Here is a 22,319-nt window from a genome sequence, read left to right on the forward strand (position 1 = left end):
ACAGTGGCCTAACCAATGTCCTGTCCAGTCACAACATGACCTCTTGACTCCTGTACTCAATACTCTGACCAATAAAAGAAAGCATACCAAACACCATCTTCACTATCCTATCGACCTGTGATTCCACTTTCAAGGAGCTATGAATCTGCCCTCAAAGGTCTCTCTTAGTTAAAATGCCTCTACTGCTTCCATGGGCAGAGAATTCCATAGATTCACTACTCTCTGGGAAAAGCAGTTCCTCCTCATCTCGGTCCTAAATCTGCTTCTCCTAATCTTGAGGCCTGGTCTCCCCAGTAACAGAAATGACTCGATAGGGTAGGGCTTCATCCCCACAGTGCAACAAATTCCCACCTTCCATCAAAATCCCGGATGTACTTAACTTACTCACTCAGTTGCTGTCTCACAAATGCAAGATTTCATTGTAACTTCTGCTCCCATTAAGGGCAAAACATCTCTGAAAGCTGCTCTTAAACTTCAGCCTTCACAATCACACCTCTGCTTTCACCGAAGAAGATTAGAGTCATACAGCACGGGAACAGCCCATTTGGTACAACTCGTCCATGCCGACCAGATATCCAAAATTAATCTTGTCCCATTTGCTAGCATTTGGCCCACATCCCTCTGCATCTGGATGGGTACATGAATAGGAAGGGTTTTGAGGAATATGGGCCATATACTGGCAAATGGAATAGATTGATTCTGGATATATGGTTGGCATAGACGAGTTGGGCTGAAGGATCTGTTTGTGTGGTGTATGACTCCAACTGAAGAAGGGCTAATGCCCGAAACGTCGATTCTCCTGTTCCCTAGATGCTGCCTGACCTGCTGCGCTTCTCCAGCAACACATTTCCATGTATGACTCCAACTGTCTTCGGTGAAAGCAGAAGTGTGGTTGTGAAGACAGGGCTTTCAGAGCAGCTTTCAAAGATGCTTTGCCCTTCCTGGGACCGGAAGAAGTTACAATGAAATCTTTCATTTGTGAGACAGCAAGCAACTAATTGAGTACATCCGGGATTTTGGTGGAAAGTGGGAATTCATTGCACTGAGAGGATGAAGCCCTACCCTATCCAGTCACTTCTGCTGGTGGCTGAGACTAGGCCCCAAGCTTTGGGGGAGTAGGTTTAGGACAGAGATGAGGAGGAGGAAGTGAGGGCTGCTGCTTTTCCCAGAGAGTAGTGTATCTGCAGAACTCTCTGCCCGAGGAAGCAGGCTCCAATATGCCCCGGTCCTAATTCTTCAGCTTGACGTACCCGTGACTGTAAACTTTGAAGTGCTTTGGTTAACTGCAAATATTTCCCACTTGTCCAACAATCCAGTGTCAGCTGTTTCAGTCATTGGGATGGTTTTGATTCAGCTACTAAATACATCTACTCTTATTAGACAATGTTCATAACAATGTACGCGAGGTGATACTATATAAGCAAGTTGTAGACAATTTAAAAAGGCCGACCAAGCAAGGAGGTGGTTAACAAACACAGGGCATCCCTCTTCGAGTATGCACCTTGTTTGTTTACAAATTAAACATGCTTCAGATCTTTTCCTAGCTGCTTTCCGAAAATCTGGGTGCCACCAGTGTTAACAATAATGTACATCATCAACTGAAATATGCAGCAGCAAAGAATGAACACAAACCAGTCCAGCAGGGGGCACCCATGTTTTGGTTTGAGTATTGAGGGAGTACCCTTTTTGAGACCCCTGTGATATCAGTACCATACCCAGGCTAATGTGCATTGAAACCAGATTATGAAGTGTTAACTTTCCTGCAAACGTCTGCCTGTGTGTGTCTCTCTGTAACATTTTCTAACTTGCTTCATATCTCAGTTTGTCAGCTTTTCTTTATTCCTTCCTTCCTTCCAAGGCTAATGAGGCACTCCCATTCCAGAGCAGCCCAAGTTAGGGAGTTGAGCCTCACAAATCCTGGCTGTGACACATTGCTGCTTAACCAAGTGGGCAAACTCTATATACCTCTCCTTTGTTCCATTTGCAAATCGAACACTTTTCAATACAAGTTGTTTGTGTCTCTGCATGAGTCCATAACCCAGGGAAATACAACAGAGTCTTTAATAGTTGCCCAATGTGTCCTGTATGCCAAATTCATTCAAATAGGGTTTCACCTCTCGTAACCCTGGGGTAAGCAAATTCATTATTACTAACTTTCAGCAGTATTACGTCCAGACGCTAGGACCCTGTTGAGTTCTCTCACTGGTATCTTGTGGCTGAGTAGGGAGAATTGTATCAACATTTCGAACAGCACTTTTGTCCCTGGCCAGCTTTCCTCTTTATTTTGGACACAACAAAAGCAGCAATCACCCTCTATATTTCATCTCTCAAAGGATATCGACCGGTGACCTGGCAGGACCAGGGTATCTCCTGCCTGACTCGCCAACTGTGGGGGATGGAAATAAAGCCCCATGTCAGGAAAGAATTTGTTTATCAGGAAGCAGCACAGCTGCAAGGCCAACCGTCTCCGCTGAGCCTGGGAAACACAAACTTGAACAAGCAGGCACTAAGCTGAGATTCAAAATGGTTTCCAGGCTTTAATATGTGACCAAATGGCTGACCCAAATCTAATAATTCTCCCACATCATCGCAGGGAATTAAACAAGAAAAATGAAACAAAATGAGAAATAAATAGGTGATCGTGCTTAATGTTTGTTCATTATGAAGTAAACAGGAAATAGCAGTCTCCCAGGATTCTTATGGTGCCCTACTTGAGAAATTCTGTCCAACAAGTTTAATTGGAAGCACTAACTTTCGGAGTGCAGCTCCTTCATCAGGGGATTGTGGAATATAAGATTGTAAGACAGAATTTATTACAACAGTTTATAGTGTGATGTAACTGAAATTATATATTAAAAAAGACCCGGATATATTATTTTAAGTCTCTCATCTGTTCGAATGTCCATGATAGTTTCAGTTCTTTCAAATGTAAATCGCAAAACCTTTTGAAATAGTTAAATCCTCAAGTGAACTTTACCAATTGGTGTCGCGTCAGCCCAGATAATGTATTGAAGGTGTGAGCTCCCTGTGTGAGACTGTCTGTGCCACAATGGTTAAACTGACTTACAGAATCTTACATGGATTCATGCAGTTTTTGAGCAAAGTAAGACATAATTCTGCAAGTACAAATTCACCCAACAAACTTGTGCGTGTGTGTTTGTGTCTGTGTGTGTGTGTGTGGGGGGGGGGGGGGGAAGAGATGTATATTTGCAGATACATTCTATGTGCATTTTTTAAAGGAAAACTCTGCAGGCAGTCAATACATGTAATAGTTTGTAAATTCGACTTGAAACAGAACCAGTCTGACTCAAGATTGGGATACAGGCAGACTCTGACCTCACACCTTTAATGCATTGTCTGAGCTGAGATAAGACCATAAGACATAGGAGCAGAAGTAAGGCCATTCAGCCCATCGAGTCCACTCCGCCATTTAATCATGGCTTGAGCTTTTGCTATAAAACCTTGTTATCTTGAGAAGGTGACAACAAGAAGTTCTGTGATTTACATTGTAATGAGACCTGTAACCTATTTGAAAAGGTGGAAGACTGAACAATCCAGGTTTGTTCAATATACCATTTCAGTGGCAGGACACTGGACTGTTTTGCTCTAAATTGTGTCTTAGGATCTTATCCTCCACAACCACCTGATGAAGAGGCAGCACTCCAAAAGTTGCTGCTTCCAAAGAAGCCTGTTGGACTCCAACCTGGAGTTGTGTGATTCTAGAATCTGGTTTCTAGTATCTGCAGTCCTTGTTTTTACCTAGTTGATTTTAACTCTCCAGTGAATCCTCTTGCAAGGATGCCTGCCTTGAAGAAGTTTTCCTCCTCTCTCTACAAGAATCTCAAGGAATCCCTCTCCCACTGCAACTCCCAACACGTTTCCTCTGCCCTGAGGCTCTTTGACCATGTCCTCAAACAGACTCGCTACCACAGCCACGTTTGTTTCCTTGGTGCCTGCCTCTGTAACCAACTCATCCTACACAGACTCCGGACCACCTTTAAACCAGCAGAGTTCGGATCTGAACCCTGCAGGCACTCTGCCTCTATTCCTCATGAAGGGCTTTTGCCCGAAACAAAGATTTTCCTGCTCCTCGGATGCTGCCTGAATTGCTGAGCTTTTCCACCACCACTCTAATCAAACGTGGATTGGCCATGTTGAATTAGGGTGGATTGGCTATGCTAAATTACCCATAGTGCCCAGGGATGTGCAGGTGAGGGTGGATTGGCTGTGCTAAATTACCCATAGTGCCCAGGGATGTGCAGGTGAGGGTGGATTGGCCATGCTAAATTACCCATCGTGCGCAGGGATGTGCAGGTTAGGGTGGATTGGCCATGCTAAATTACCCATAGTGCCCAGGGATGTGCAGGTTAGATTGGATTGGCTGTGCTAAATTACCCATAGTGCCCAGGGTTGTGCAGGTTAGGGTGGATTGGCTGTGCTAAATTACCCATAGTGCCCAGGGTTGTGCAGGTTAGGGTGGATTGGCCGTGCTAAATTACCCATAGTGCCCAGGGTTGTGCAGGTTAGGGTGGATTGGCTCTGCTTTATTCCTGATGAAGGGCTTTTGCCCGAAATGTCGATTTTGCTGATCCTCGGATGCTGCCTGAACTGCTGTGCTTTTCCAGCACCACTAATCCAAAATCCGGTTTCCAGCATCTGCAGTCATTGTTTTTCCCCATGCTAAATTAGGTTTAATATGCAGGTAAGGTGCATGACTCAGGGATAAATGAAGAGCAATGGGGATAGGGGAATGGGTGTGGGTGGGTGACCCTTGGGAGGGTCGGTGAGGCCGAGTGTCCTGCTTCCACACTGTGGGGATTCTCTGAAGGGAGGGGTTTTTTTGGAAAGTGTGTCGTCCTCCCCGTGTGCTGCAGCGCATGCGCAGTGCGGCGTCCCGCTGTTAGCCATGCCCCGCCCCCTAAACCGTCACTATTCCTCGCCCCGCCCCTAGTTTCTTTGTGACGTCACAAGGCGGAAGTGGCCCTGTCAGTTTCAAAGTGAATCTCCCGCCCTCTGGCCGACTCTTCATCCTGGGAGGGAGACAGAGATGGGAGGAGGGGAAATTGGTCACTTGTAGCAACTGGAGTGAATGCAGGGAGGGAGCAGCCTCCGGAAACTCAGGTATGTGTCTTAGTTACCCGGGTGAGGAGGGACTGAAGGATAGAGATTGGGAAGGGGGAGGGCTGGATATCTCCTGTTTTGATGTTTAAAATGCAACCGATTCCCACCAGTAACTGCAACAGGTACAAGTACAGCACATGCAATATTCCTCATTGCAGCTTCAAGCCGGTTTTACATCCTCTGTTCTTCTACCACCTTGCTCCAGTACATTCAGCTTCTTTCCCTCATTCACATTCCTCCTCCACCCCCTCCCGATGTTCCAAGCTGATCCTCAAAAGATCGGTTTGTCTCTCCATTCTTTCGCGGTGGCGCCCATTACTCTTGTCTATTTCTTGCCTTATCCGGCCTTGTGCGTGAACAAAGTGTTAGCGTATATTCTCTTTCACTGCCAGCTGCTTCCTTGTTTGCGAAAGCAACATTTCCTCCCATTTTTCGCCGACACTGAGCCTTCTGACCACCTTGATTGTGTTTTTTTTTGTTTTTGCAGAAGCAGGAAACAGATGCTTATAACTGTTTGTACGAGCATGTCTAGCTTAACCTACATCCCCTCCCCTCAAAGCACCTTATCTGTTTGCCTGTAACATCCATCATTGTTTGCAGGCACACTTCATGTATGCACATTTTAGCTAATACTAAAGCAATTATATATTTCCTTCACATAGTTTTCATTCTTGTTAACTCCACTCTTGGCTGAAACAATTATACACTGGCGTTAGTTCATTTACCTCGCAGAAGCAATTATGGTTGCAGAAGTAACACTGCTTTAACTATATCTCACAGGGGTGACCCTACAACCTTGTATAAAATAATGTGGGGGCTGGCGAGGGTAAATAGACAAGATCTTTGATCTGGGATTGCTCATAGGTTTAGGGTGAGATTTAAAAGAAACCTAAGGGGCAACTCCTATACACAGAGGGTGGTGTGTGTAAAGAATGAGCTGCCAGAGGAAGAGGTGGCTGCTGGTACAATTACAACCTTTTAAAAGGTATCTGGATGGGTATATGTTGGGAAACATTTAGAGGGACATGGGCCAAGTGCTTGCAAATGGGACAAGATTGATTTAGGATATCTGGTCAGCATGGACTGAAGGGACTGTTTCTGTGCTGTACATCTGTGATTCTGGCTTGCTACGAATGTTTGTCACATCTGTATGTTCAGTTTTTCCCTGGTGTTGGTGTTAACGCCTTGGTGTCTTATTTTGCTCCCCACATCCTGGGGACATTAACCATTTCCTATCTGGTTGTTCTGATCTGGACTGCTGTCTGGATCTTTGGATTTCTTGGATTGGTCAATAAACACACCTGGAAGTGACTTTGTCAATCATACAAGCAATAGTTTATTCTTTGATATGGCCCGGATGGTAGACTCTGATCAGCCCAGAAGGATGAGATTAGATTAGATTCCCAACAATGTGGAAACAGGCCCTTTGGCCCAACCAGTCCACACCGATCCTCTGAAGAGTAGCCCACCTAGACCCATCTCCCTCTGACTAATGCACCTAACATTATGGGCAGTTTAGCATGGCCAATTCACCACATCTGCACATCTTTGGATTGTGGGAGGAAACCCACGCAGACATGGGGAGAATGTGCAAACTCCACACAGCCAGTCCCCCAAGGCTGGAATCGAACCTGGGACCCTGGTGCTGTGAGGCAGCAGTGCTAACCTCTGGGCCACCGATGAGTACTCCTCGAGTGCCAAAATAATCCGCCGACTTTTAGAGTTTGGATAGAACTTATGTACATTGTTTAGAGTCAGACATTGAGCATGATCACATAGTAACAACCAATCAGATCCCGCAAGGTCCTCATACATTTTTGACTTAGACTAGGGTGGCACGGTGGCTCAGTGGTTAGCACTGCTGCCTCACAGCACCAGGGTCCCAGGTTCGATTCCAGCCTTGGGTGACCTTGGGCAGGTTGGGCCAAAGGGTCTGTTTCTGTGCTGTGTGACTCTAATTGTCTTCAGTGAAAGCAGAAGTGTGGTTGTGAAGGTTGGACTTTCAGAGCATGTTTTGCCCTGACTGGGAAGCAGAATAGTTTGACTGAAGTGTTTTGGTGTTAATGCCTTGATGTCTCATTTTGCTCCCACCTTCTCGGGGTCGTTAACCATTTTGTGTCTGGTCCTTCCTCAAGAAGCTGCATTGCAGGTTCACCCTGAATTGACACTTTTTATTTGCTTCCCAAAATCAGACCTGCTCACTCTCAGCAGGATCCCAGCGTTGTGAAAGATATTAACTTTCAGGTGGAGGTATCCAAAATTCAGAGAGATGTCAGTCTTGATGTTTTTGCTTTTCTGCCCCTGCAAGATCCTGAATCAGCACCTTCAGGGGAACTAGTTAGAGCGGAGTGAGAACAGAGGGGGAGAGAGAGTGGGATGGTGCTTTCAATTTTGTGGAACAACAAAAGAATATTCCACAGAAAGTAGAATTGCTTGTTCTGAATTTCTACCCTGCACTGATAGTGATGACTTTTGTAATCTGTTTTTAACAGTGTATTTGAAGATCTGAAGACTGAAGCTTCAAAATCAACAAATTTGAAGGGCTTATTCCTGAAACATTGACTCTCCTGCTCCTCGGATGCTGCCTGCCCTGGTGTACTTTTTCAGCGCCACGTTTTTCGACTGACTCTTCAGCGTCTGCAGTCCTCACTTTGATGTCAATGTCTGACAGTCACTCAATCCATCGGGACCACAACGGTTTTTGACTGTGATTTCTGTGAGAGGGATCAACGCTTTTTGGTTCCTGTTTGAGGACGTTTTCAGCATCAGTGGGACTGGACGAGAGACCCCACTGTTGCAGTGCACTGTGCGTGGAGCCTGAAACAGCTATCCGGCCTGGAAAGGGGATTTCACGGCAGGGAGGGCTCTACACGTGTCTGTGTGCAGCTGAAGCTGTGGCCATGGAGAAACCTGAGGAATCCCGCCCTGTGGAGGAACCGTGGAAGTGTGGCGACAGTGGGAAAGGCTTCCGTGTCCCGTCTGTCCTGGAGACCCATCGGCGCAGTCACACCGTGGAGAGGCCATTCCCCTGCACCGACTGCGGGAAGGCCTTCAGATATTCCTCCCACCTGTTGGCCCACCAGCGGGTCCACACCGGGGAGAGGCCGTTCACCTGCTCTCAGTGCGGGAAGGGCTTCACCTCCTCCTCCAAACTGCGGAAGCACCAGCGTATCCACACCAGGGAGAGGCCCTTCAGCTGCACTGAGTGCGGGAAGGCCTTCAGCACATCTTCCTCCCTGCTGACCCACCAGCGTATCCACACCGGGGAGAGACCGTTCACCTGCTCTCAGTGCGGGAAAGGCTTCACCTCCTCCTCCTACCTGCGGAGCCACCAGCGGATCCACTCGGGGGAGAGGCCCTTCAGCTGCCCCGAGTGCGGGAAAGCCTTCAGCACATCTTCCTCCTTGCTGACCCACCAGCATGTCCACATGGGAGAGAGGCCGTTCACCTGCTCTCAGTGCGGGAAGGGCTTCACCTGCTCCTCCAACCTGCGGAGCCACCAGTGGATCCACACGGGGGAGAGGCCCTTCAGCTGCCCCGAGTGCGGGAAGGCCTTCAGCACATCCTCCATCCTGCTGACCCACCGGCGTGTCCACACCGGGGAGAGGCCGTTCACCTGCTCTCAGTGCGGGAAGGGCTTCACCTCCTCCTCCAAACTGCGGAAGCACCAACGGGTCCACACAGGGGAGAGGCCCTTCAGCTGCCCCGAGTGCGGGAAGGCCTTCAGCACATCTTCCTCCCTGCTGACCCACCAGCGTGTCCACACTGGCGAGAGGCCCTTCACCTGCTCTCAGTGTGGGAAGGGCTTCACCTGCTCCTCCAACCTGCAGAGCCACCAGCGGATCCACACGGGGGAGAGGCCCTTCAGCTGCCCCGTGTGCAGGAAGGCCTTTACCCAGGTCTCCACCCTGCTGACCCACCAGCTTGTCCACACGGGAGAGAGGCCCTTCAGCTGCCCAGAGTGTGGGAAGGGCTTCATCTGCTCCTCCACCCTCCAGACCCACCGGCGTGTCCACACTGGGGAGAGGCCGTTCACCTGCTCTCAGTGCGGGAAGGGCTTCACCTGCTCCTCCACCCTGCGGAGCCACTGGCGGGTCCACACGGGGGAGAGGCCCTTCAGCTGCCCTGTGTGTGGGAAGGGCTTCACCCGCTCCTCCACCCTCCAGACCCACCAGCGTGTCCACACGGGGGAGAGGCCGTTCACCTGCTCTCAGTGCGGGAAGGGCTTCACTCACTCCTTCAACCTCCAGACCCACCAGCGGATCCACTCGGGGGAGAGGCCTTTCAGCTGCCCTGAGTGCGGGAAGGGCTTTACCCAGGCCTCCAACCTGCTGAGGCACCAGCGGATCCACACCGGGGAGAGGCCATTCACCTGCTCTCAGTGCGGGAAGGGCTTCACCTACTCCTCCAACCTGCAGAAGCACCAGCGAGTTCACGTGCCATCGCAGGGGGATTGAAGGAATGACGGCCGAGTGCCATTATCGATTGGACTACCAGCCCGGTTCCGGGGACTCCCGGGTTCGAATCCCGCCACGACAGATGGCAGAGGGAGGGGGTGGTGCGGGGGAGAAAGCCCCCATCTGATTCCCTCCCTCCCTTGTTAGGGAAGGGAACCGCCATTGTGGGAAAGGATTCACTCAATCGTCCCAGCTGCACCCTTTACCCGGTCTGGCCTACATGTGACTCCAGACCCACAGCAGTCTGGTTGACTCTACACTGCCCCTTCCTGGCAAATGAGCGGGGAGAAACTGACTTGGACACAGGGTATGGGTTGAAATTGCGGAGTGAGGCAATACTTCCCCCGGGTTACGGCTGTACCAAGGATCCGATTACAAAGGGACAATTTGGTGCTGGCCAATAGTAAAGAGAGCGTGGTGAGGAGGGGAAGTGTGGTGGCGGGGAGGGGAGGTGTGGTGTGTGTACTTTGACCTTGAGCTGTTTAAAAAGCAACTGCTTTTTCTCTGCCTCTTTGCTGGGGGGAACTGAAGCTGTAACAAAGTTGGGTTGCAATAAAGGTTAGCTGAACTTACCACCGGGCTCAGACTCTCATTGAAAGCTTTGAGCTCCAAGAGGTTTTTGTTTTAAAGCTGCTCATTTCGTTCAGCCTCCTGCACTAAGTTTAGAACATAGAACAATACAGTGCAGAACAGGCCCTTCGGCCCTCGATGTTGCGTCGAGCTGTGAACCATTCTCAGTTCGTTCCCCGACAGTATCGCAAAATCATCCATGCACTTATCTAAGGATTGTTTAAATCTTCCTAATGTGGCTGAGTTGACTACCTTCGCAGGTAGGGCATTCCACGCCCTTACCACTCTCTGCATAAAGAACTTGTCTCTGACATCTGTCTTAAATCTATCACCCCTCAATTTGTACAGGTTGCAGGGGGACTTGGATAAACTGCAGAATTGGACTGAGAGGTGGCAAATGGAGTTCAATGCAGCTAAATGTGAGGTGATTCACTTTGGGAAGCTGATGTCACTATCCTCGGAAAAAGTCTTTCACTGTCTCCCCTATCTAATCCTCTGATCATCTTATATATCTCTATCAAATCCCCCCCTTAGCCGCCTTATTTCCAATGAGAACAGACCCAAGTCTATCAGCCTTTCCTCATAACACCCTCCCTCCCGACCAGGCAACAACCTGGTCCTCTGCACCTTTTCCAATGCTTCCCACATCCTTCCTGAAATATGGGGACCAGAACTATACACAATGTTCCAAGTGTGGCTGCTCCAGCGTTTTGTATAGTTCCAGTGTGATATTGCAGTTCCGGAACTCAATCCCTCCACCCAATGAAACCTAACACACCGTATGCCTTCTTAACAGCACTATCCACCTGAGTGGCAACTTTCAGGGATCTATGCACATGGACTCCAAGATCACTGCCTTCCTGTTATTCATCCCAAAGTGAATCACCTCACATTTAGCTGCATTGAACTCCATTTGCCACCTCTCAGCCCAATTCTGCAGTTTATCCAAGTCCCTCTGCAACCTGTAACATTCTTCCAAACTGTCCAGTACTCCACCGACTTTCGTTTTGTCTGCAAATTTACTAATCCATCCACCTATGCCTGTGTCTGAGCCATTTAAAAAAACGACAAACCGCAGTGGTCCCAAAACAGATCCTTGTGGCACACCACTAGTAACCGGACTCCAGGCTGAATATTTTCCATAAACCACCACTCGCTAACTTCTTTCAGAAAGCCCAGTTTGTAATCCAAACTGTTAAATCACCCTCAATCCTATGCCTCTGCATTTCCTCCAACAGCATACCATGTGGAACTTTATCAAAGGCTTTACAGAGGTCCATGTACACCATGTCAACTGCCCTACCTTCATCTACATGCTTGGTCACTTTCTCAAAAAACGCAATGAGGTTTGTGAGACACGATCTGCTCTTGATGAAACCATGTTGACTATCTGAAAACAAATTGTTGGTTGCTAGATGATTATAAATACTATCTCTAAGATTCTTTTCCAAAAGCTTTCCTTCAACAGAAGTAAGGCTCACTGGTCTATAATTACCTGGGTCATCTCTGCTGCCCTTCTTGAACAAGGGTACAACATTTGCAATTCTCCACTCTTGTACTAAACCTGTAGACAATGACAACTCAAATATCAAAACCAAAGGCTCTGCTATCTCCTCCCTCGCTTCCCAGAGAATCCTCGGATAAATCCCATCCTGCCCAGGGCACTTGTCTATTTTCACTCCTTCTAGAATTGATAACACCTGTGTGCAACTAACCTCGATCCTTTCGAGTCTAATATCTCGTACCTCATTCTTCTCCTCGACAATATTCTCCTTTTCCTGAGTGAAGACCGATGAGAGATATTCATTAACACCTCTCCAATCTCCACAGGGCCCACACTCAACTTCCTACTTCTGTCTTTTATTGGCCCTCTTCCTACCCTAATCATCCTTTTATTCCTCACATACCTATAGAAAGCTTTAGGGTTCGCCTTTATTCTATGTGTTAAAGACTGCTCATGTCCTCTCTTTGCTCTTAACTGTCTCTTTAAATCCTTCCTAGCTGATCTGTAACTCTCCATCGCCTCATCTGAACCATCGCCTCATCTGAACCTCATCAACACATAAGCCTCCTCCTTCTTTGTAACAAGCGATGCAATTTCTCTTGTAAACCACGGTTCCCTTACCTTATCACTCCCTGCCTGACAGGGACATACCTATCAAGGGCACACAATATCTGTTCCTTAAACCAGCTCCACATTTCAATTGTTCCCATCCCCTGCATTTTGCTACCCTATTCTCTGCATCTTAAGTCTTGCCTAATTGCATTATAATTTCCCTTGTCCCATCGATAACCCTTGACCTGTGGCATGTTCCTATCCCTTTAAATGAAACCCAACTGAATTATGGTCACTCTCTCCAAAGTGCTCACCTTCCACTAAATCAAACATCTGGCCTGGTTCATTACCAAGCACCAGATCCAGTGTGACCACCCCTCTTGTCGGCCCTTCGACATACTGTGTCAGAAAGCCCTCCTGCACACACACTGGACAAAAACTGATCCATACGACATACTAGAGTGAAAGCATTTCCAGTCAATGTTGGGGAAGTTAAAGTCCCCCATAATGACCACCCTGTTCCTTTCACTACTACCCAGAATAATTTTGCTAATCCCCTCTTCCCCCTCCCTCGAACTCTGCAGAGGCCTATGAAAGAACTCCAAGTAGTGTAACATTATACAAACGGTCGTGGAATTCTTGTAGCATGTCGCATACTTAAGGCTAAGACTTTAATGAATATAGAGAGTCTTTTAAAGAAAGTAGTTTTACGCGAGGAAATAACTTTAAAGTGTTGTAGTTGACCACAAAAAGAAGCAACAGTAGCATTTCACAATAAAGCTTATCGTAAGATTAGAGAAAGTGGACAAAAGAACAAGCTGTAACAAACAAGGAACAAAGAATGCAGACAAGGACAGTGGGATGGCCAGATAAGAAAATAACTGACAAGTGAGGTAATCGGCTTATGATAGGATGGGAAAAGGGAGGCGTGATTCCACAACTTGTAAACTGAACAAGAAAGCTAACAGGCTCTGTTTTGGCGCACATTTCTGCTTGGTTGCAGGAGCGTCCGGTACTTGCAAGACTGTAATAAATTGTTCTTGTTTCCAACGCTTTGTCTCAGGCTAATTGATTTGTGAGTGAGTTCTGTTTCTCACATTTCTACCTATGTTGTTGGTACCTACATGGACCATGACTTGGGGTTGGAAACCCTCTCCCTTCAGGACCCCAAAGATACGATCCGAGACTTCACGCACCCTGCCACCTGGGAGGCAACACACTAACCGCGAGTCTTGTTCGTTCCCAACACACCTTCTATCTGACCCTCTAACTATTGAGTCCCCAATGACTAACACTCTCCTCCTTTCCCTCCTTCCCTTCTGGTGCAACAGGGACAGGCTCTCTGCCAGAGACCTGGGCTCCAGTGCATACGCCTGGTAGGTCGTTTTCCCCCCTCAACAGTACCCACTGACTGATACAGCAGGAAGGAAATAAAAATAAGTCGTCCCTCCTTTCCCAGGAACCTCTGCTCTCCGACTTCAAATTTAAAACCTCAAATCAGTGACTCTCCACTCCTGGGCTGCAGCTGCCACTGAAAAACAGAAAATGTCACTTTTTTTGTGGTTAGCACTGCTGCCTCACAGCGCCAGAGCCCCAGGTTAAATTCCCCCACCCCACACGTCTGCGAGGGTTTCCTCCCACAGTCCAAAGACGTGCGTGTTAGGGTGAATTGGCCAAGCTCAATTGCCCCGTAGTGTTAGGTGACAGGGAATGGGGCTGGGTGTTTTGCTTTTTGGCGGGTCGGTGTCAACTTGTTGGGCCGATGGGCCTGTTTCCACACTGTAGGGAATCTGATCTAAAGTTCTGGAATTTATATATTGATGAACTGAAACCTGCAACCCATTCTAAAAGATGAAGGACTCAGCAGCGGTCCAGGTTTGTTCCAAATATTGCATCGGTTGCATGACACTGTGAACTGATCAGAGGGATCTGGGAGTGCTAGTTGAGGATTCTCTAAAGGTAAACATGCAGGTTGAGTCCGGAATTAAGAAGGCGAATGCAATGTTGTCAATTATCTCAAGAGGGTTGGAATATAAAAGCACTGTTGTGCTACTGAGACTTTATAAAGCTCTGGTTAGGCCCCATTTGGAGTACTGTGTCCAGTTTTGATCCCCACACCTCAGGAAGGACATACTGGCACTGGAGCGTGTCCTGCGGAGATTCAGACAGATGATCCCCGGAATGGTAGGTCTAATATATGAGGAACGGCTGAGGATCCTGGGTTTGTATTCATTGAAGTTTAGAAGATTAAGGGGAGATCTAATAGAAACTTACAAGATAATACATGGCTTGGAGAGGGTGGACGCTAGAAATTGTTTCCGTTAGGCGAGGAGACTAGGACCCGTGGACACAGCCTTAGAATTAGAGGGGGTAAATTCAGAACACAAATGCGGAGACATTTCTTCAGCCAGAGTGGTGGGCCTGTGGAATTCATTGCCACAGAGTGCAGTGGAGGCTGGGGCGCTAAAAGTCTTCAAGACAGAAATTGATAAATTCTTGATGTCACAAGGAATTAAGGGCTACGGGGAGAATGCGGGTAAGTGGTGTTGAAATGCCCATCAGCCATGATTGAATGGCGGAGTGGACTCGATGGGCCGAATGGCGTTACTTCCACCCCTATGTCTTATGGTCTTATGTTTTGCTATTAATTCTGTGTCTTATGATCCTGCAGCACAGCCACCGGCAGAAGGAGCAGCGCTGCAGAAGCTAGTGCTTCCAAATACACCTGGGTGGGCGGGGTTTAGTTTGGAGGGCGGGTTTGGGGGGAGGGGGAAGTTCATGGGCGGGGCGTGTCTCGTGAGAGGGTCACGAGCTAGTAGGCGGGGCAAGGGTCAGCGGGCGGAGCGGCGCGTCCAACCTGGAGGCGCGTGGCTTTGTGAGCGGTAGCGCGTGGAGTCAGGGGGCGTGGTTTTGACTCGCGCGGGGACCGCGGCGAAAGGGCGGACTTTGGTGCTTGATGGGGAAAGAAGTTTGGGTCCAAGAGGCGGGGCTTTGTCTCGAAGGGGCGGGCATTACGAGCAGCGTTCAAAAGGACGGATTTAATGAGATGCGTATGGTAGGGGCGGGGTTAATGAGCAGAGATGGGAAGGGGCGGGGTTTACGTGTGGCATTGTTCGAGGAGGGGGCGGGACCAGTACCAGGGGGCGTGGCCATCCCGAAGCCGGAAGTGTGCCCGCGGGCTGTTTCCTCCGCTGGAGCCTCGGCTGCAGCAAGTAAGATAAAGCTTTATCAATATTTCCTTTTACAGAGTTTGTATTTAATAACCAGTAATGGCTACTCAATATCATCAGAAAGTCCCAAAATGCAATTCATTTCAATCCAGTGCAGATAAACACTGAGTTAATTTTCTACGGGATTTAACAGCCTCAGCACTAAAATGGTCTCACAAGGGAACGGCTGTGAATGTTAGCACTTGGGGTCCTGTTCACACAGATTCACCGATGCTGAGGCAAACGTTCTTAATTGCCTTACAGCATCCTGTTATCGCCTGGTGAGCCCAGGTGTCCCTATCTTTAAGTTCTCTCTTCTTTCTGAGTCTTCCTGCCTGTTTGTTTTCTAGTGCAGTAAATGTATTCAATAATTCAGCATTACATTTTAGTCTGAATGTTTAAAGGCAAGTTTTAAGGCTATAGACTTTATCACCCAGATGCCCACACACTCATTCCTCCCTTTAATTGCACTGCGATCACTGAAACAGAAGGCTAGTCCAAACGAATGCCCTTCCTGTAGAGTGGCACCACCATCTTCGCAGCTCATCTGGTCATATTTATCATCGCCATCGACACGTGTGGGTGAGCTATCGGATCGGAAAAGGAGCATCTTCTGGGGCAAATCTATGTCACTAAGGGACCTCATAAGCCGAGCAATTAAATACCTAACAATACCAATACTGACAAACAGACATAGCTAAATTGATAAGCCAATTGTACCATCAGCCCGATCTGCAGTTTCCCCAACTGGTCCCTTCAGTCATTCTGTCAAGGAATACCTGAATCTCTTCTTGTATCTTAGTAATATTGCAAGTCAGATTGGGAATGCCCATAGTGCATTTATCTTGGACAATGTTGCAGACCTCACCCTCCTGGGGGAGTATATAGTCGAAGGCATACCGATTCTGCACAGAGTAAAGACACATGTCTGACAATCCCAGTTTACTCTGTTTCAGAGTCTCTTTAGTCTTATTTCCTCGAATGGTCAGGCCGCAAAAGAGGGAATTGCGATTCTGTTGACTTGACACCCCTGCCGATCCTTCCAACCTCAGGGTACTCTGGATTCCCCAGCCTATCGGGTGTCCTGTATTGTCACCCAGTCCCTTGGGATCCTTTCAGTTGGAGCAAGGTTGACCACTGCATCCCCCTCAGATGGAGGTTCCATCGACTTGTCCACTGGCCAGGACAAGGTACTGTTGTGGGAACAAGGTCTCTGATAGTGACCTTATGAGGGACATCTTTGCCATCCAGGACAAGGAAATTGGTAGCTTTACCTTAGCTGAAGAAATAATAGTCTGGTTTGGTGTATATTACAGAGAGTTTGTCAAAATAGATGACTGAAATGTTACAGCAGGGGGTCTGGTCAGGTCTAGAGGAGTAAAGGGTCGACATTTTGCAAGAGGAGTTGCTTGAGCGCTGTAAAAAATGGGCCAAGTGACTCGAGCACTCGCACTGTATGGGAGACAATGGTCCTCAGAATGCTATTCCCATTGGGCTCTCCCTGAGACCTATTGTACATAGTCTTGGTGACAGAATCAGGTTCTGAAAAGAGAAAAGGCCTATAAATGCACAAGGGAAGGGTTCCGTTCCAGGTCCATGTGCCGCATAAGGCCTGATGTACCCCAGCCAGTGTTTCACCAGCTGTTTGTATACACAGACCGGAAGTATTGGAAAGTGATATTTCGCTTCGCAGGGTCGGCAGTAGGAAGTCTGACGAATAGATTGGAATCGGGGACTGGGGACGGGGCAAGTAAGTCATCTACCGATAGAGAGGAGTAACATACTACTGCCTCTGGGGTGAAGAGCGTATTGTGGGCCTGTACAAATAAGTTGTTTGTGGATTGAGGGGTTTCCCCTATCAGGCTTCCCTTTTCTCGAGTCGGCCTTCCTGCAAAAAGGGATGGTGTTCCTGGGCGTCCTTAAAATATTTACCATAATAACAGGGTTGATCATTTTTATCCGCACTCGGCTTGCGTCTGCAGGTAAAATCATAAAAACATGGTAATGACATGGTAACTCCCACTGATTTCTACTGTCCAGATGGTCCATCTGGTCTTTCTGATGTAAGAGTCCATTGCAATAATCAATCTTCATCACGTTCCACACGTCAAAGGCGTCTGGTCCGGTGCACTGGACAACATCATCTCAGCATGGGTGGTGGATAATCTCTGATCATTCCTGGTCGCATCCATACTTAGTGGCTTTCCCCATCAGGATGTTGTACGTGATCAGAAAGGTAAGGAGATAGGCGATCCCCCACAAGTCCCTCCTCTTAGTTCAAGTATCTGTCATATGATTAACATTAGAACAACAGCAAGATTCAAAAACCCAACTGGACAAGGTCCACTCCTTTTGTTGGGATTCCAGGATTCTCTCCTCCTCTTCCCCCCTTTTGATTGGTGCGGTCAATCAATTTACAATGGTGCAGGTGGACCCAAGCTGAGCGCCCAGCGACTGTGACCGCCAAGGGGGTGGGAAGTAAAACCTGGAAGGGGCCATCCCAACGAGGATGGAGACCTTTGCCAGTTCAGTTCCTGACGAGCACCAACGAACCGAGCTCTTCCCGTGACGAGGCTGAAAGGGAGGGAACATCGCTGTAGGCCGCAAGCTCCTGGGAGTGAAAGGCACGCATAACACTAGTTAGAGCAAGAACATAACCAATTATTGCTTCGGTCATGTGGTGGAAGTGGACTGAGAAGGGAGCCGAATCGTTCCAAGGGGTACGGAGGGGGTGACCAGAGAGACTCTCAGCTGGAGACAGTCCCGTCTTGCCCGCAGACATGGATCGCATCTGGAATAAGGCCACAGGGATTTGCATAACCAGGAGAGGCCAGGCTCTGCCACTAATTTGGCAAGTTTAGTCTTGAGTCTGGTTAAAACATTCAACAAGGCCGGCTGCCTGAGGATGATAAGCACCATGCAGTTGCCGACAAATACAAAGCTGGGAACAGAGTTCTCCGTTAATATTACCTACAAAGTGTGGTCCATTGTCCGAGCTAATGCACGCAGGTACACTGAAGCGGGGAATTATTTCCTTAAACAAACTCTTCACTACAGTCTCAGCAGTAGCGTTAGGAGGAGGGTAGGCTTCAATCCACTTAGAAAAGACATCAGCAATAAGCAAAACATATTTATAGCAACTGAACTCATTTCTCCAACTCAATGAAGTCCAGTTGAAGTGTCTCCAAGGGACCCTCCAGCAAGGGAGTTCTCGTAGAGATACTTGAACTAAGAGGTGTTGCGATCTGGAATGATCTGAGATTATCCTGATGTCATCTGGTGCACCAGACCAGACGCTTTCAACGTGGAGTCGCTTGAGCAATGGCGTGAGCTGCCAGAGGAAGTGGGGGGTGCTGGTACGATGGCAAGTTAAAAGGCTCCTGGACAGGCATCTGAATATGAAGGGTTCAGATGGGTCAGGGCCAAGTGATGGCAAATGCAACTGGAGTCATAGAGATGTGCAGCACAGAAACAGACCCTTCGGTCCAACTCGTCCTTGCTGACAAGATAGCCAACCCAATTTAGTCCCAGCTGCCAGCACTCGGCCCTTATAGAGGCCAAGTGATGGCAAACGTGACTAGATTAATTTAGGATATCTGGGCAGGTTGGGCCAAAGGGTCTGTTTCTGCGCTGTGAGACTCTCATTGTCTTCAGTGGAAGCAGAAGTGTGGTTATGAAGCCTGGACTTTCAGAGCATGTTTTGCCCTGACTGGGAGCAGATGAGTTTGACTGAAGTGTGTTGGTGTTAATGCCTTGATGTCTCATTTTGCTCCCACCTTCCCGGGGTCGATAACTATTTTGTGTCTGGTCCTTCCTCAAGAAACTGCATTGCAGGTTCACCCGGAATTGACACTTTTTATTTGCTTCCCAAAATCAGACCTGCTCACTCTCAGCAGGATCCCAGTGTTGTGAAAGATATTAACTTTCAGGTGGAGGTATCCAAAATTCAGAGAGATGTCAGTCTTGATGTTTTTGCTTTTTCTGCCCCTGTAAGATCCTGAATCAGCACCTTCAGGGGAATTAGTTAGAGCGGTGTGAGAACAGAGCGGGAGAGAGAGTGGGATGGTACTTTCAATTTTGTGGAACAACAAAAGAATATTCCACAGAAATTAGAATTGCTTGTTCTGAATTTCTACCCTGCACTGATAGTGATGACTTTTGTAATCTCTTTTTGCAGAGTACTTGAAAATCTGAAGACTGAAGTTTCAAAATCAACAGATGAAGGGCTGACGCCCGAAATATTGACCCTCCTGCTCCTCGGATGATGCATGACCTGCTGTGCTTTTCCAGCGCCACATTGTTTGACTGACTGTCCAGCGACTGCAGTCCTCACTTTGATGTCAATGTCTGACAGTCACTAAATCCATCGGGACCGCAACAATTTTTAACTGTGATTTCTGTGAGAGGGATCAACGCTTTTTGGTTCCTGTTTGAGGACGTTTTCAGCATCAGTGGGACTGGACGAGAGACCCCACTGTTGCAGCGCACTGTGCGTGGAGCCTGAAACAGTTATACGGCCTGGAAAGGGGATTTCACGGCAGGGAGGGCTCTGCACGTGTTTGTGAGCAGCTGAAGCTGTGGCCATGGAGAAACCTGAGGAATCCCACCCTGTGGAGGAACCGTGGAATTGTGGTGACAGTGGGAAAGGCTTCCGTGTCCCGTCTGTCCTGGAGACTCATCTGCGCAGTCACACCGGGGAGAGGCCATTCCCCTGCACCGACTGCGGGAAGGCCTTCAAACATTCCTCCCACCTGCTGGCCCACAAGCGGGTCCACACAGGGGAGAGGCCCTTCAGCTGCCCCGAGTGCGGGAAGGCCTTGAGCACATCTTCCTCCCTGCTGACCCACCAGAGGATCCACACCGGGGAGAGGCCGTTCATCTGCTCTCAGTGCGGGAAGGGCTTCAGGAATTCCTCCACCCTGCTGGCCCACCAGTATGTCCACACGGGGGTGAGGCCCTTCAGCTGCCCCGAGTGCGGGAAGGCCTATACCCAGGCCTCCACCCTGCTGAGGCACCGGCGGGTCCACATGGGGGAGAGGCCCTTCACCTGCTCTCAGTGCGGGAAGGGCTTCACCTGCTCCTTCAACCTGCGGAAGCACCAGCGGGTCCACACGGGGGAAAGGCCCTTCAGCTGCCCCGAGTGCGGGAAGGCCTTGAGCACATCTTCCTCCCTGTTGAGGCACCAGCATGTCCACACCGGGGAGAGGCCGTTCACCTGCTCTCAGTGCGGGAAAGGCTTCACCTGCTCCTCCAAGCTGCAGAGCCACCAGCGGATCCACACGGGGGAGAGGCCCTTCACCTGCTCTCAGTGCGGGAAAGGCTTCACCTGCTCCTCCAACCTGCAGAGCCACCAGCGGATCCACACAGGGGAGAGGCCCTTCAGCTGCTCTCAGTGGGGGAAGGCCTTTACCCACGTCTCCTCCCTGATGACCCACCAGCGGGTCCACACGGGAGAGAGGCCCTTCAGCTGCCCCGAGTGCGGGAAGGGCTTCACCTACTCCTCCCACCTGCTGAGGCACCAGCGGATCCACACCGGGGAGAGGCCGTTCACCTGCTCTCAGTGCGGGAAGGGCTTCACCTACTCCTCCCAACTGCTGACCCACCAGCGAGTTCACGTGCCATCGCAGGGGCATTGAAGGAGTGACGGCCGAGTGCCATTATCGATTGGACTATCAGTCCGGTTCCGGGGACTCCTGGATTCGAATCCCATCACGACAGATGGCAGAATTGGTATTCAGTCAGAAATGTGGAGTTCGGAATCTAACGATGAGACCGTTTCAGGGAGGGGGTGGTGTGGGGGAGAAAGCCCCCATCTGATTCCCTCTCTCCCTTGTTAGGGAAGGGAACCGCCATTGTGGGAAAGGATTCACTCAGTCGTTCCAGCTGCATCCTTTACCCGGTCTGGCCTACACGTGACTCCAGACCCACAGCAGTCTGGTTGACTCTACACTGCCCCTTCCTGGCAAATGAGCGGGGAGAAACTTACTTGGAGACAGGGTATGGGTTGAAATTGCTGAGTGAGGCAATACTTCCTCCGGGTTACGGATGTAACAAGGATCCGATTACAAAGGGACAACTTGGTGCTGGCCAAGAGTAAAGACAGTGAGGGGGGTGGGACAGGGAGAGGTGTGGTGTGTGCACTTTCACCTTGAGCTGTTCAAAAAGCAACTGCTTTTTCCCTGCCTTTTTTGCTGGGGGGATCTGAAGCTGTAACAAAGTTGGGTTGCAATAAAGGTTACCGGAACTTACCACCAGGCTCAGACTCTCATTGAAAGCTTTGAGCTCCAAGAGGTTTTTGTTTTAAAGCTGCTCATTTCTTTCCGCCTCCTGCACTAAGTTTAGAACATAGAACAATACAACGCAGAACAGGCCCTTCGGCCCTTGATGTTGCGCCGACCTGTGAACTATTCTCAGCTCATTCCCTGACACTATCCCAAAATCATCCATGCGCTTATCTAAGGATTGTTTAAATCTCCCTAATGTGGCTGAGTTGACTACCTTAGCAGGTAGGGCATTCCACGCCCTTCCCACTCTCAGCATAAAGAACTTGTCTCTGACATCTGTCTTAAATCCATCACCCCTCAATTTGTAGTTATGCCCTCTCGTACAAGCTGACGTCACCATCCTAGGAAAGAGTCTTTCATTGTCTCCTCTATCTAATCCTCTGATCATCTTATATATCTCTATCAAATACCACCTTAGCCTTCTTCTTTCCAATGAGAACAGCCTTTCCTCATAAGACCCTCCCTCCAGACCAGGCAATATCCTGGTAAATCTCCTCTGCACCTTTTCCAATGCTTCCCACATTCTTCCTGAAATATGGAGGCCAGAACTATCCACAATATTGCAAGTGTGGCTGCACCCGTGTTTTGTATAGTTGCAGCATGATATTGCGGTTCCGGAACT

At 48.8% G+C, this 22,319-nt stretch overlaps 3 protein-coding genes across 3 annotated transcripts in view; 2 read left to right on the plus strand and 1 right to left on the minus strand.

Moving 5' to 3' along the window:
• Window positions 1–22,319, plus strand: part of LOC148144987 (uncharacterized) — a 518,924-nt gene that overhangs the window by 122,783 nt on the left and 373,822 nt on the right. The gene's annotated exons all lie outside the window — the stretch shown is intronic.
• Window positions 1–22,319, minus strand: part of LOC148144988 (uncharacterized) — a 144,761-nt gene that overhangs the window by 102,128 nt on the left and 20,314 nt on the right. The gene's annotated exons all lie outside the window — the stretch shown is intronic.
• On the plus strand, window positions 4,490–21,662 carry LOC148144991 (uncharacterized). Its single transcript, XM_087975647.1, has 3 exons — window positions 4,490–4,702; window positions 7,614–9,551; window positions 20,087–21,662. Exons 2-3 carry the CDS (start codon window positions 8,022–8,024, stop codon window positions 21,047–21,049), a joined length of 2,493 nt encoding a protein of 830 aa, XP_087831773.1. The 5' UTR covers window positions 4,490–4,702; window positions 7,614–8,021; the 3' UTR covers window positions 21,050–21,662.

Source organism: Chiloscyllium plagiosum, unplaced genomic scaffold, assembly GCF_037043375.1.
Source record: "Chiloscyllium plagiosum isolate Xiang-an unplaced genomic scaffold, Cpla_swu_hap1 HiC_scaffold_27, whole genome shotgun sequence".
In the NCBI taxonomy this organism is placed as follows: Eukaryota; Metazoa; Chordata; class Chondrichthyes; order Orectolobiformes; family Hemiscylliidae; genus Chiloscyllium; species Chiloscyllium plagiosum.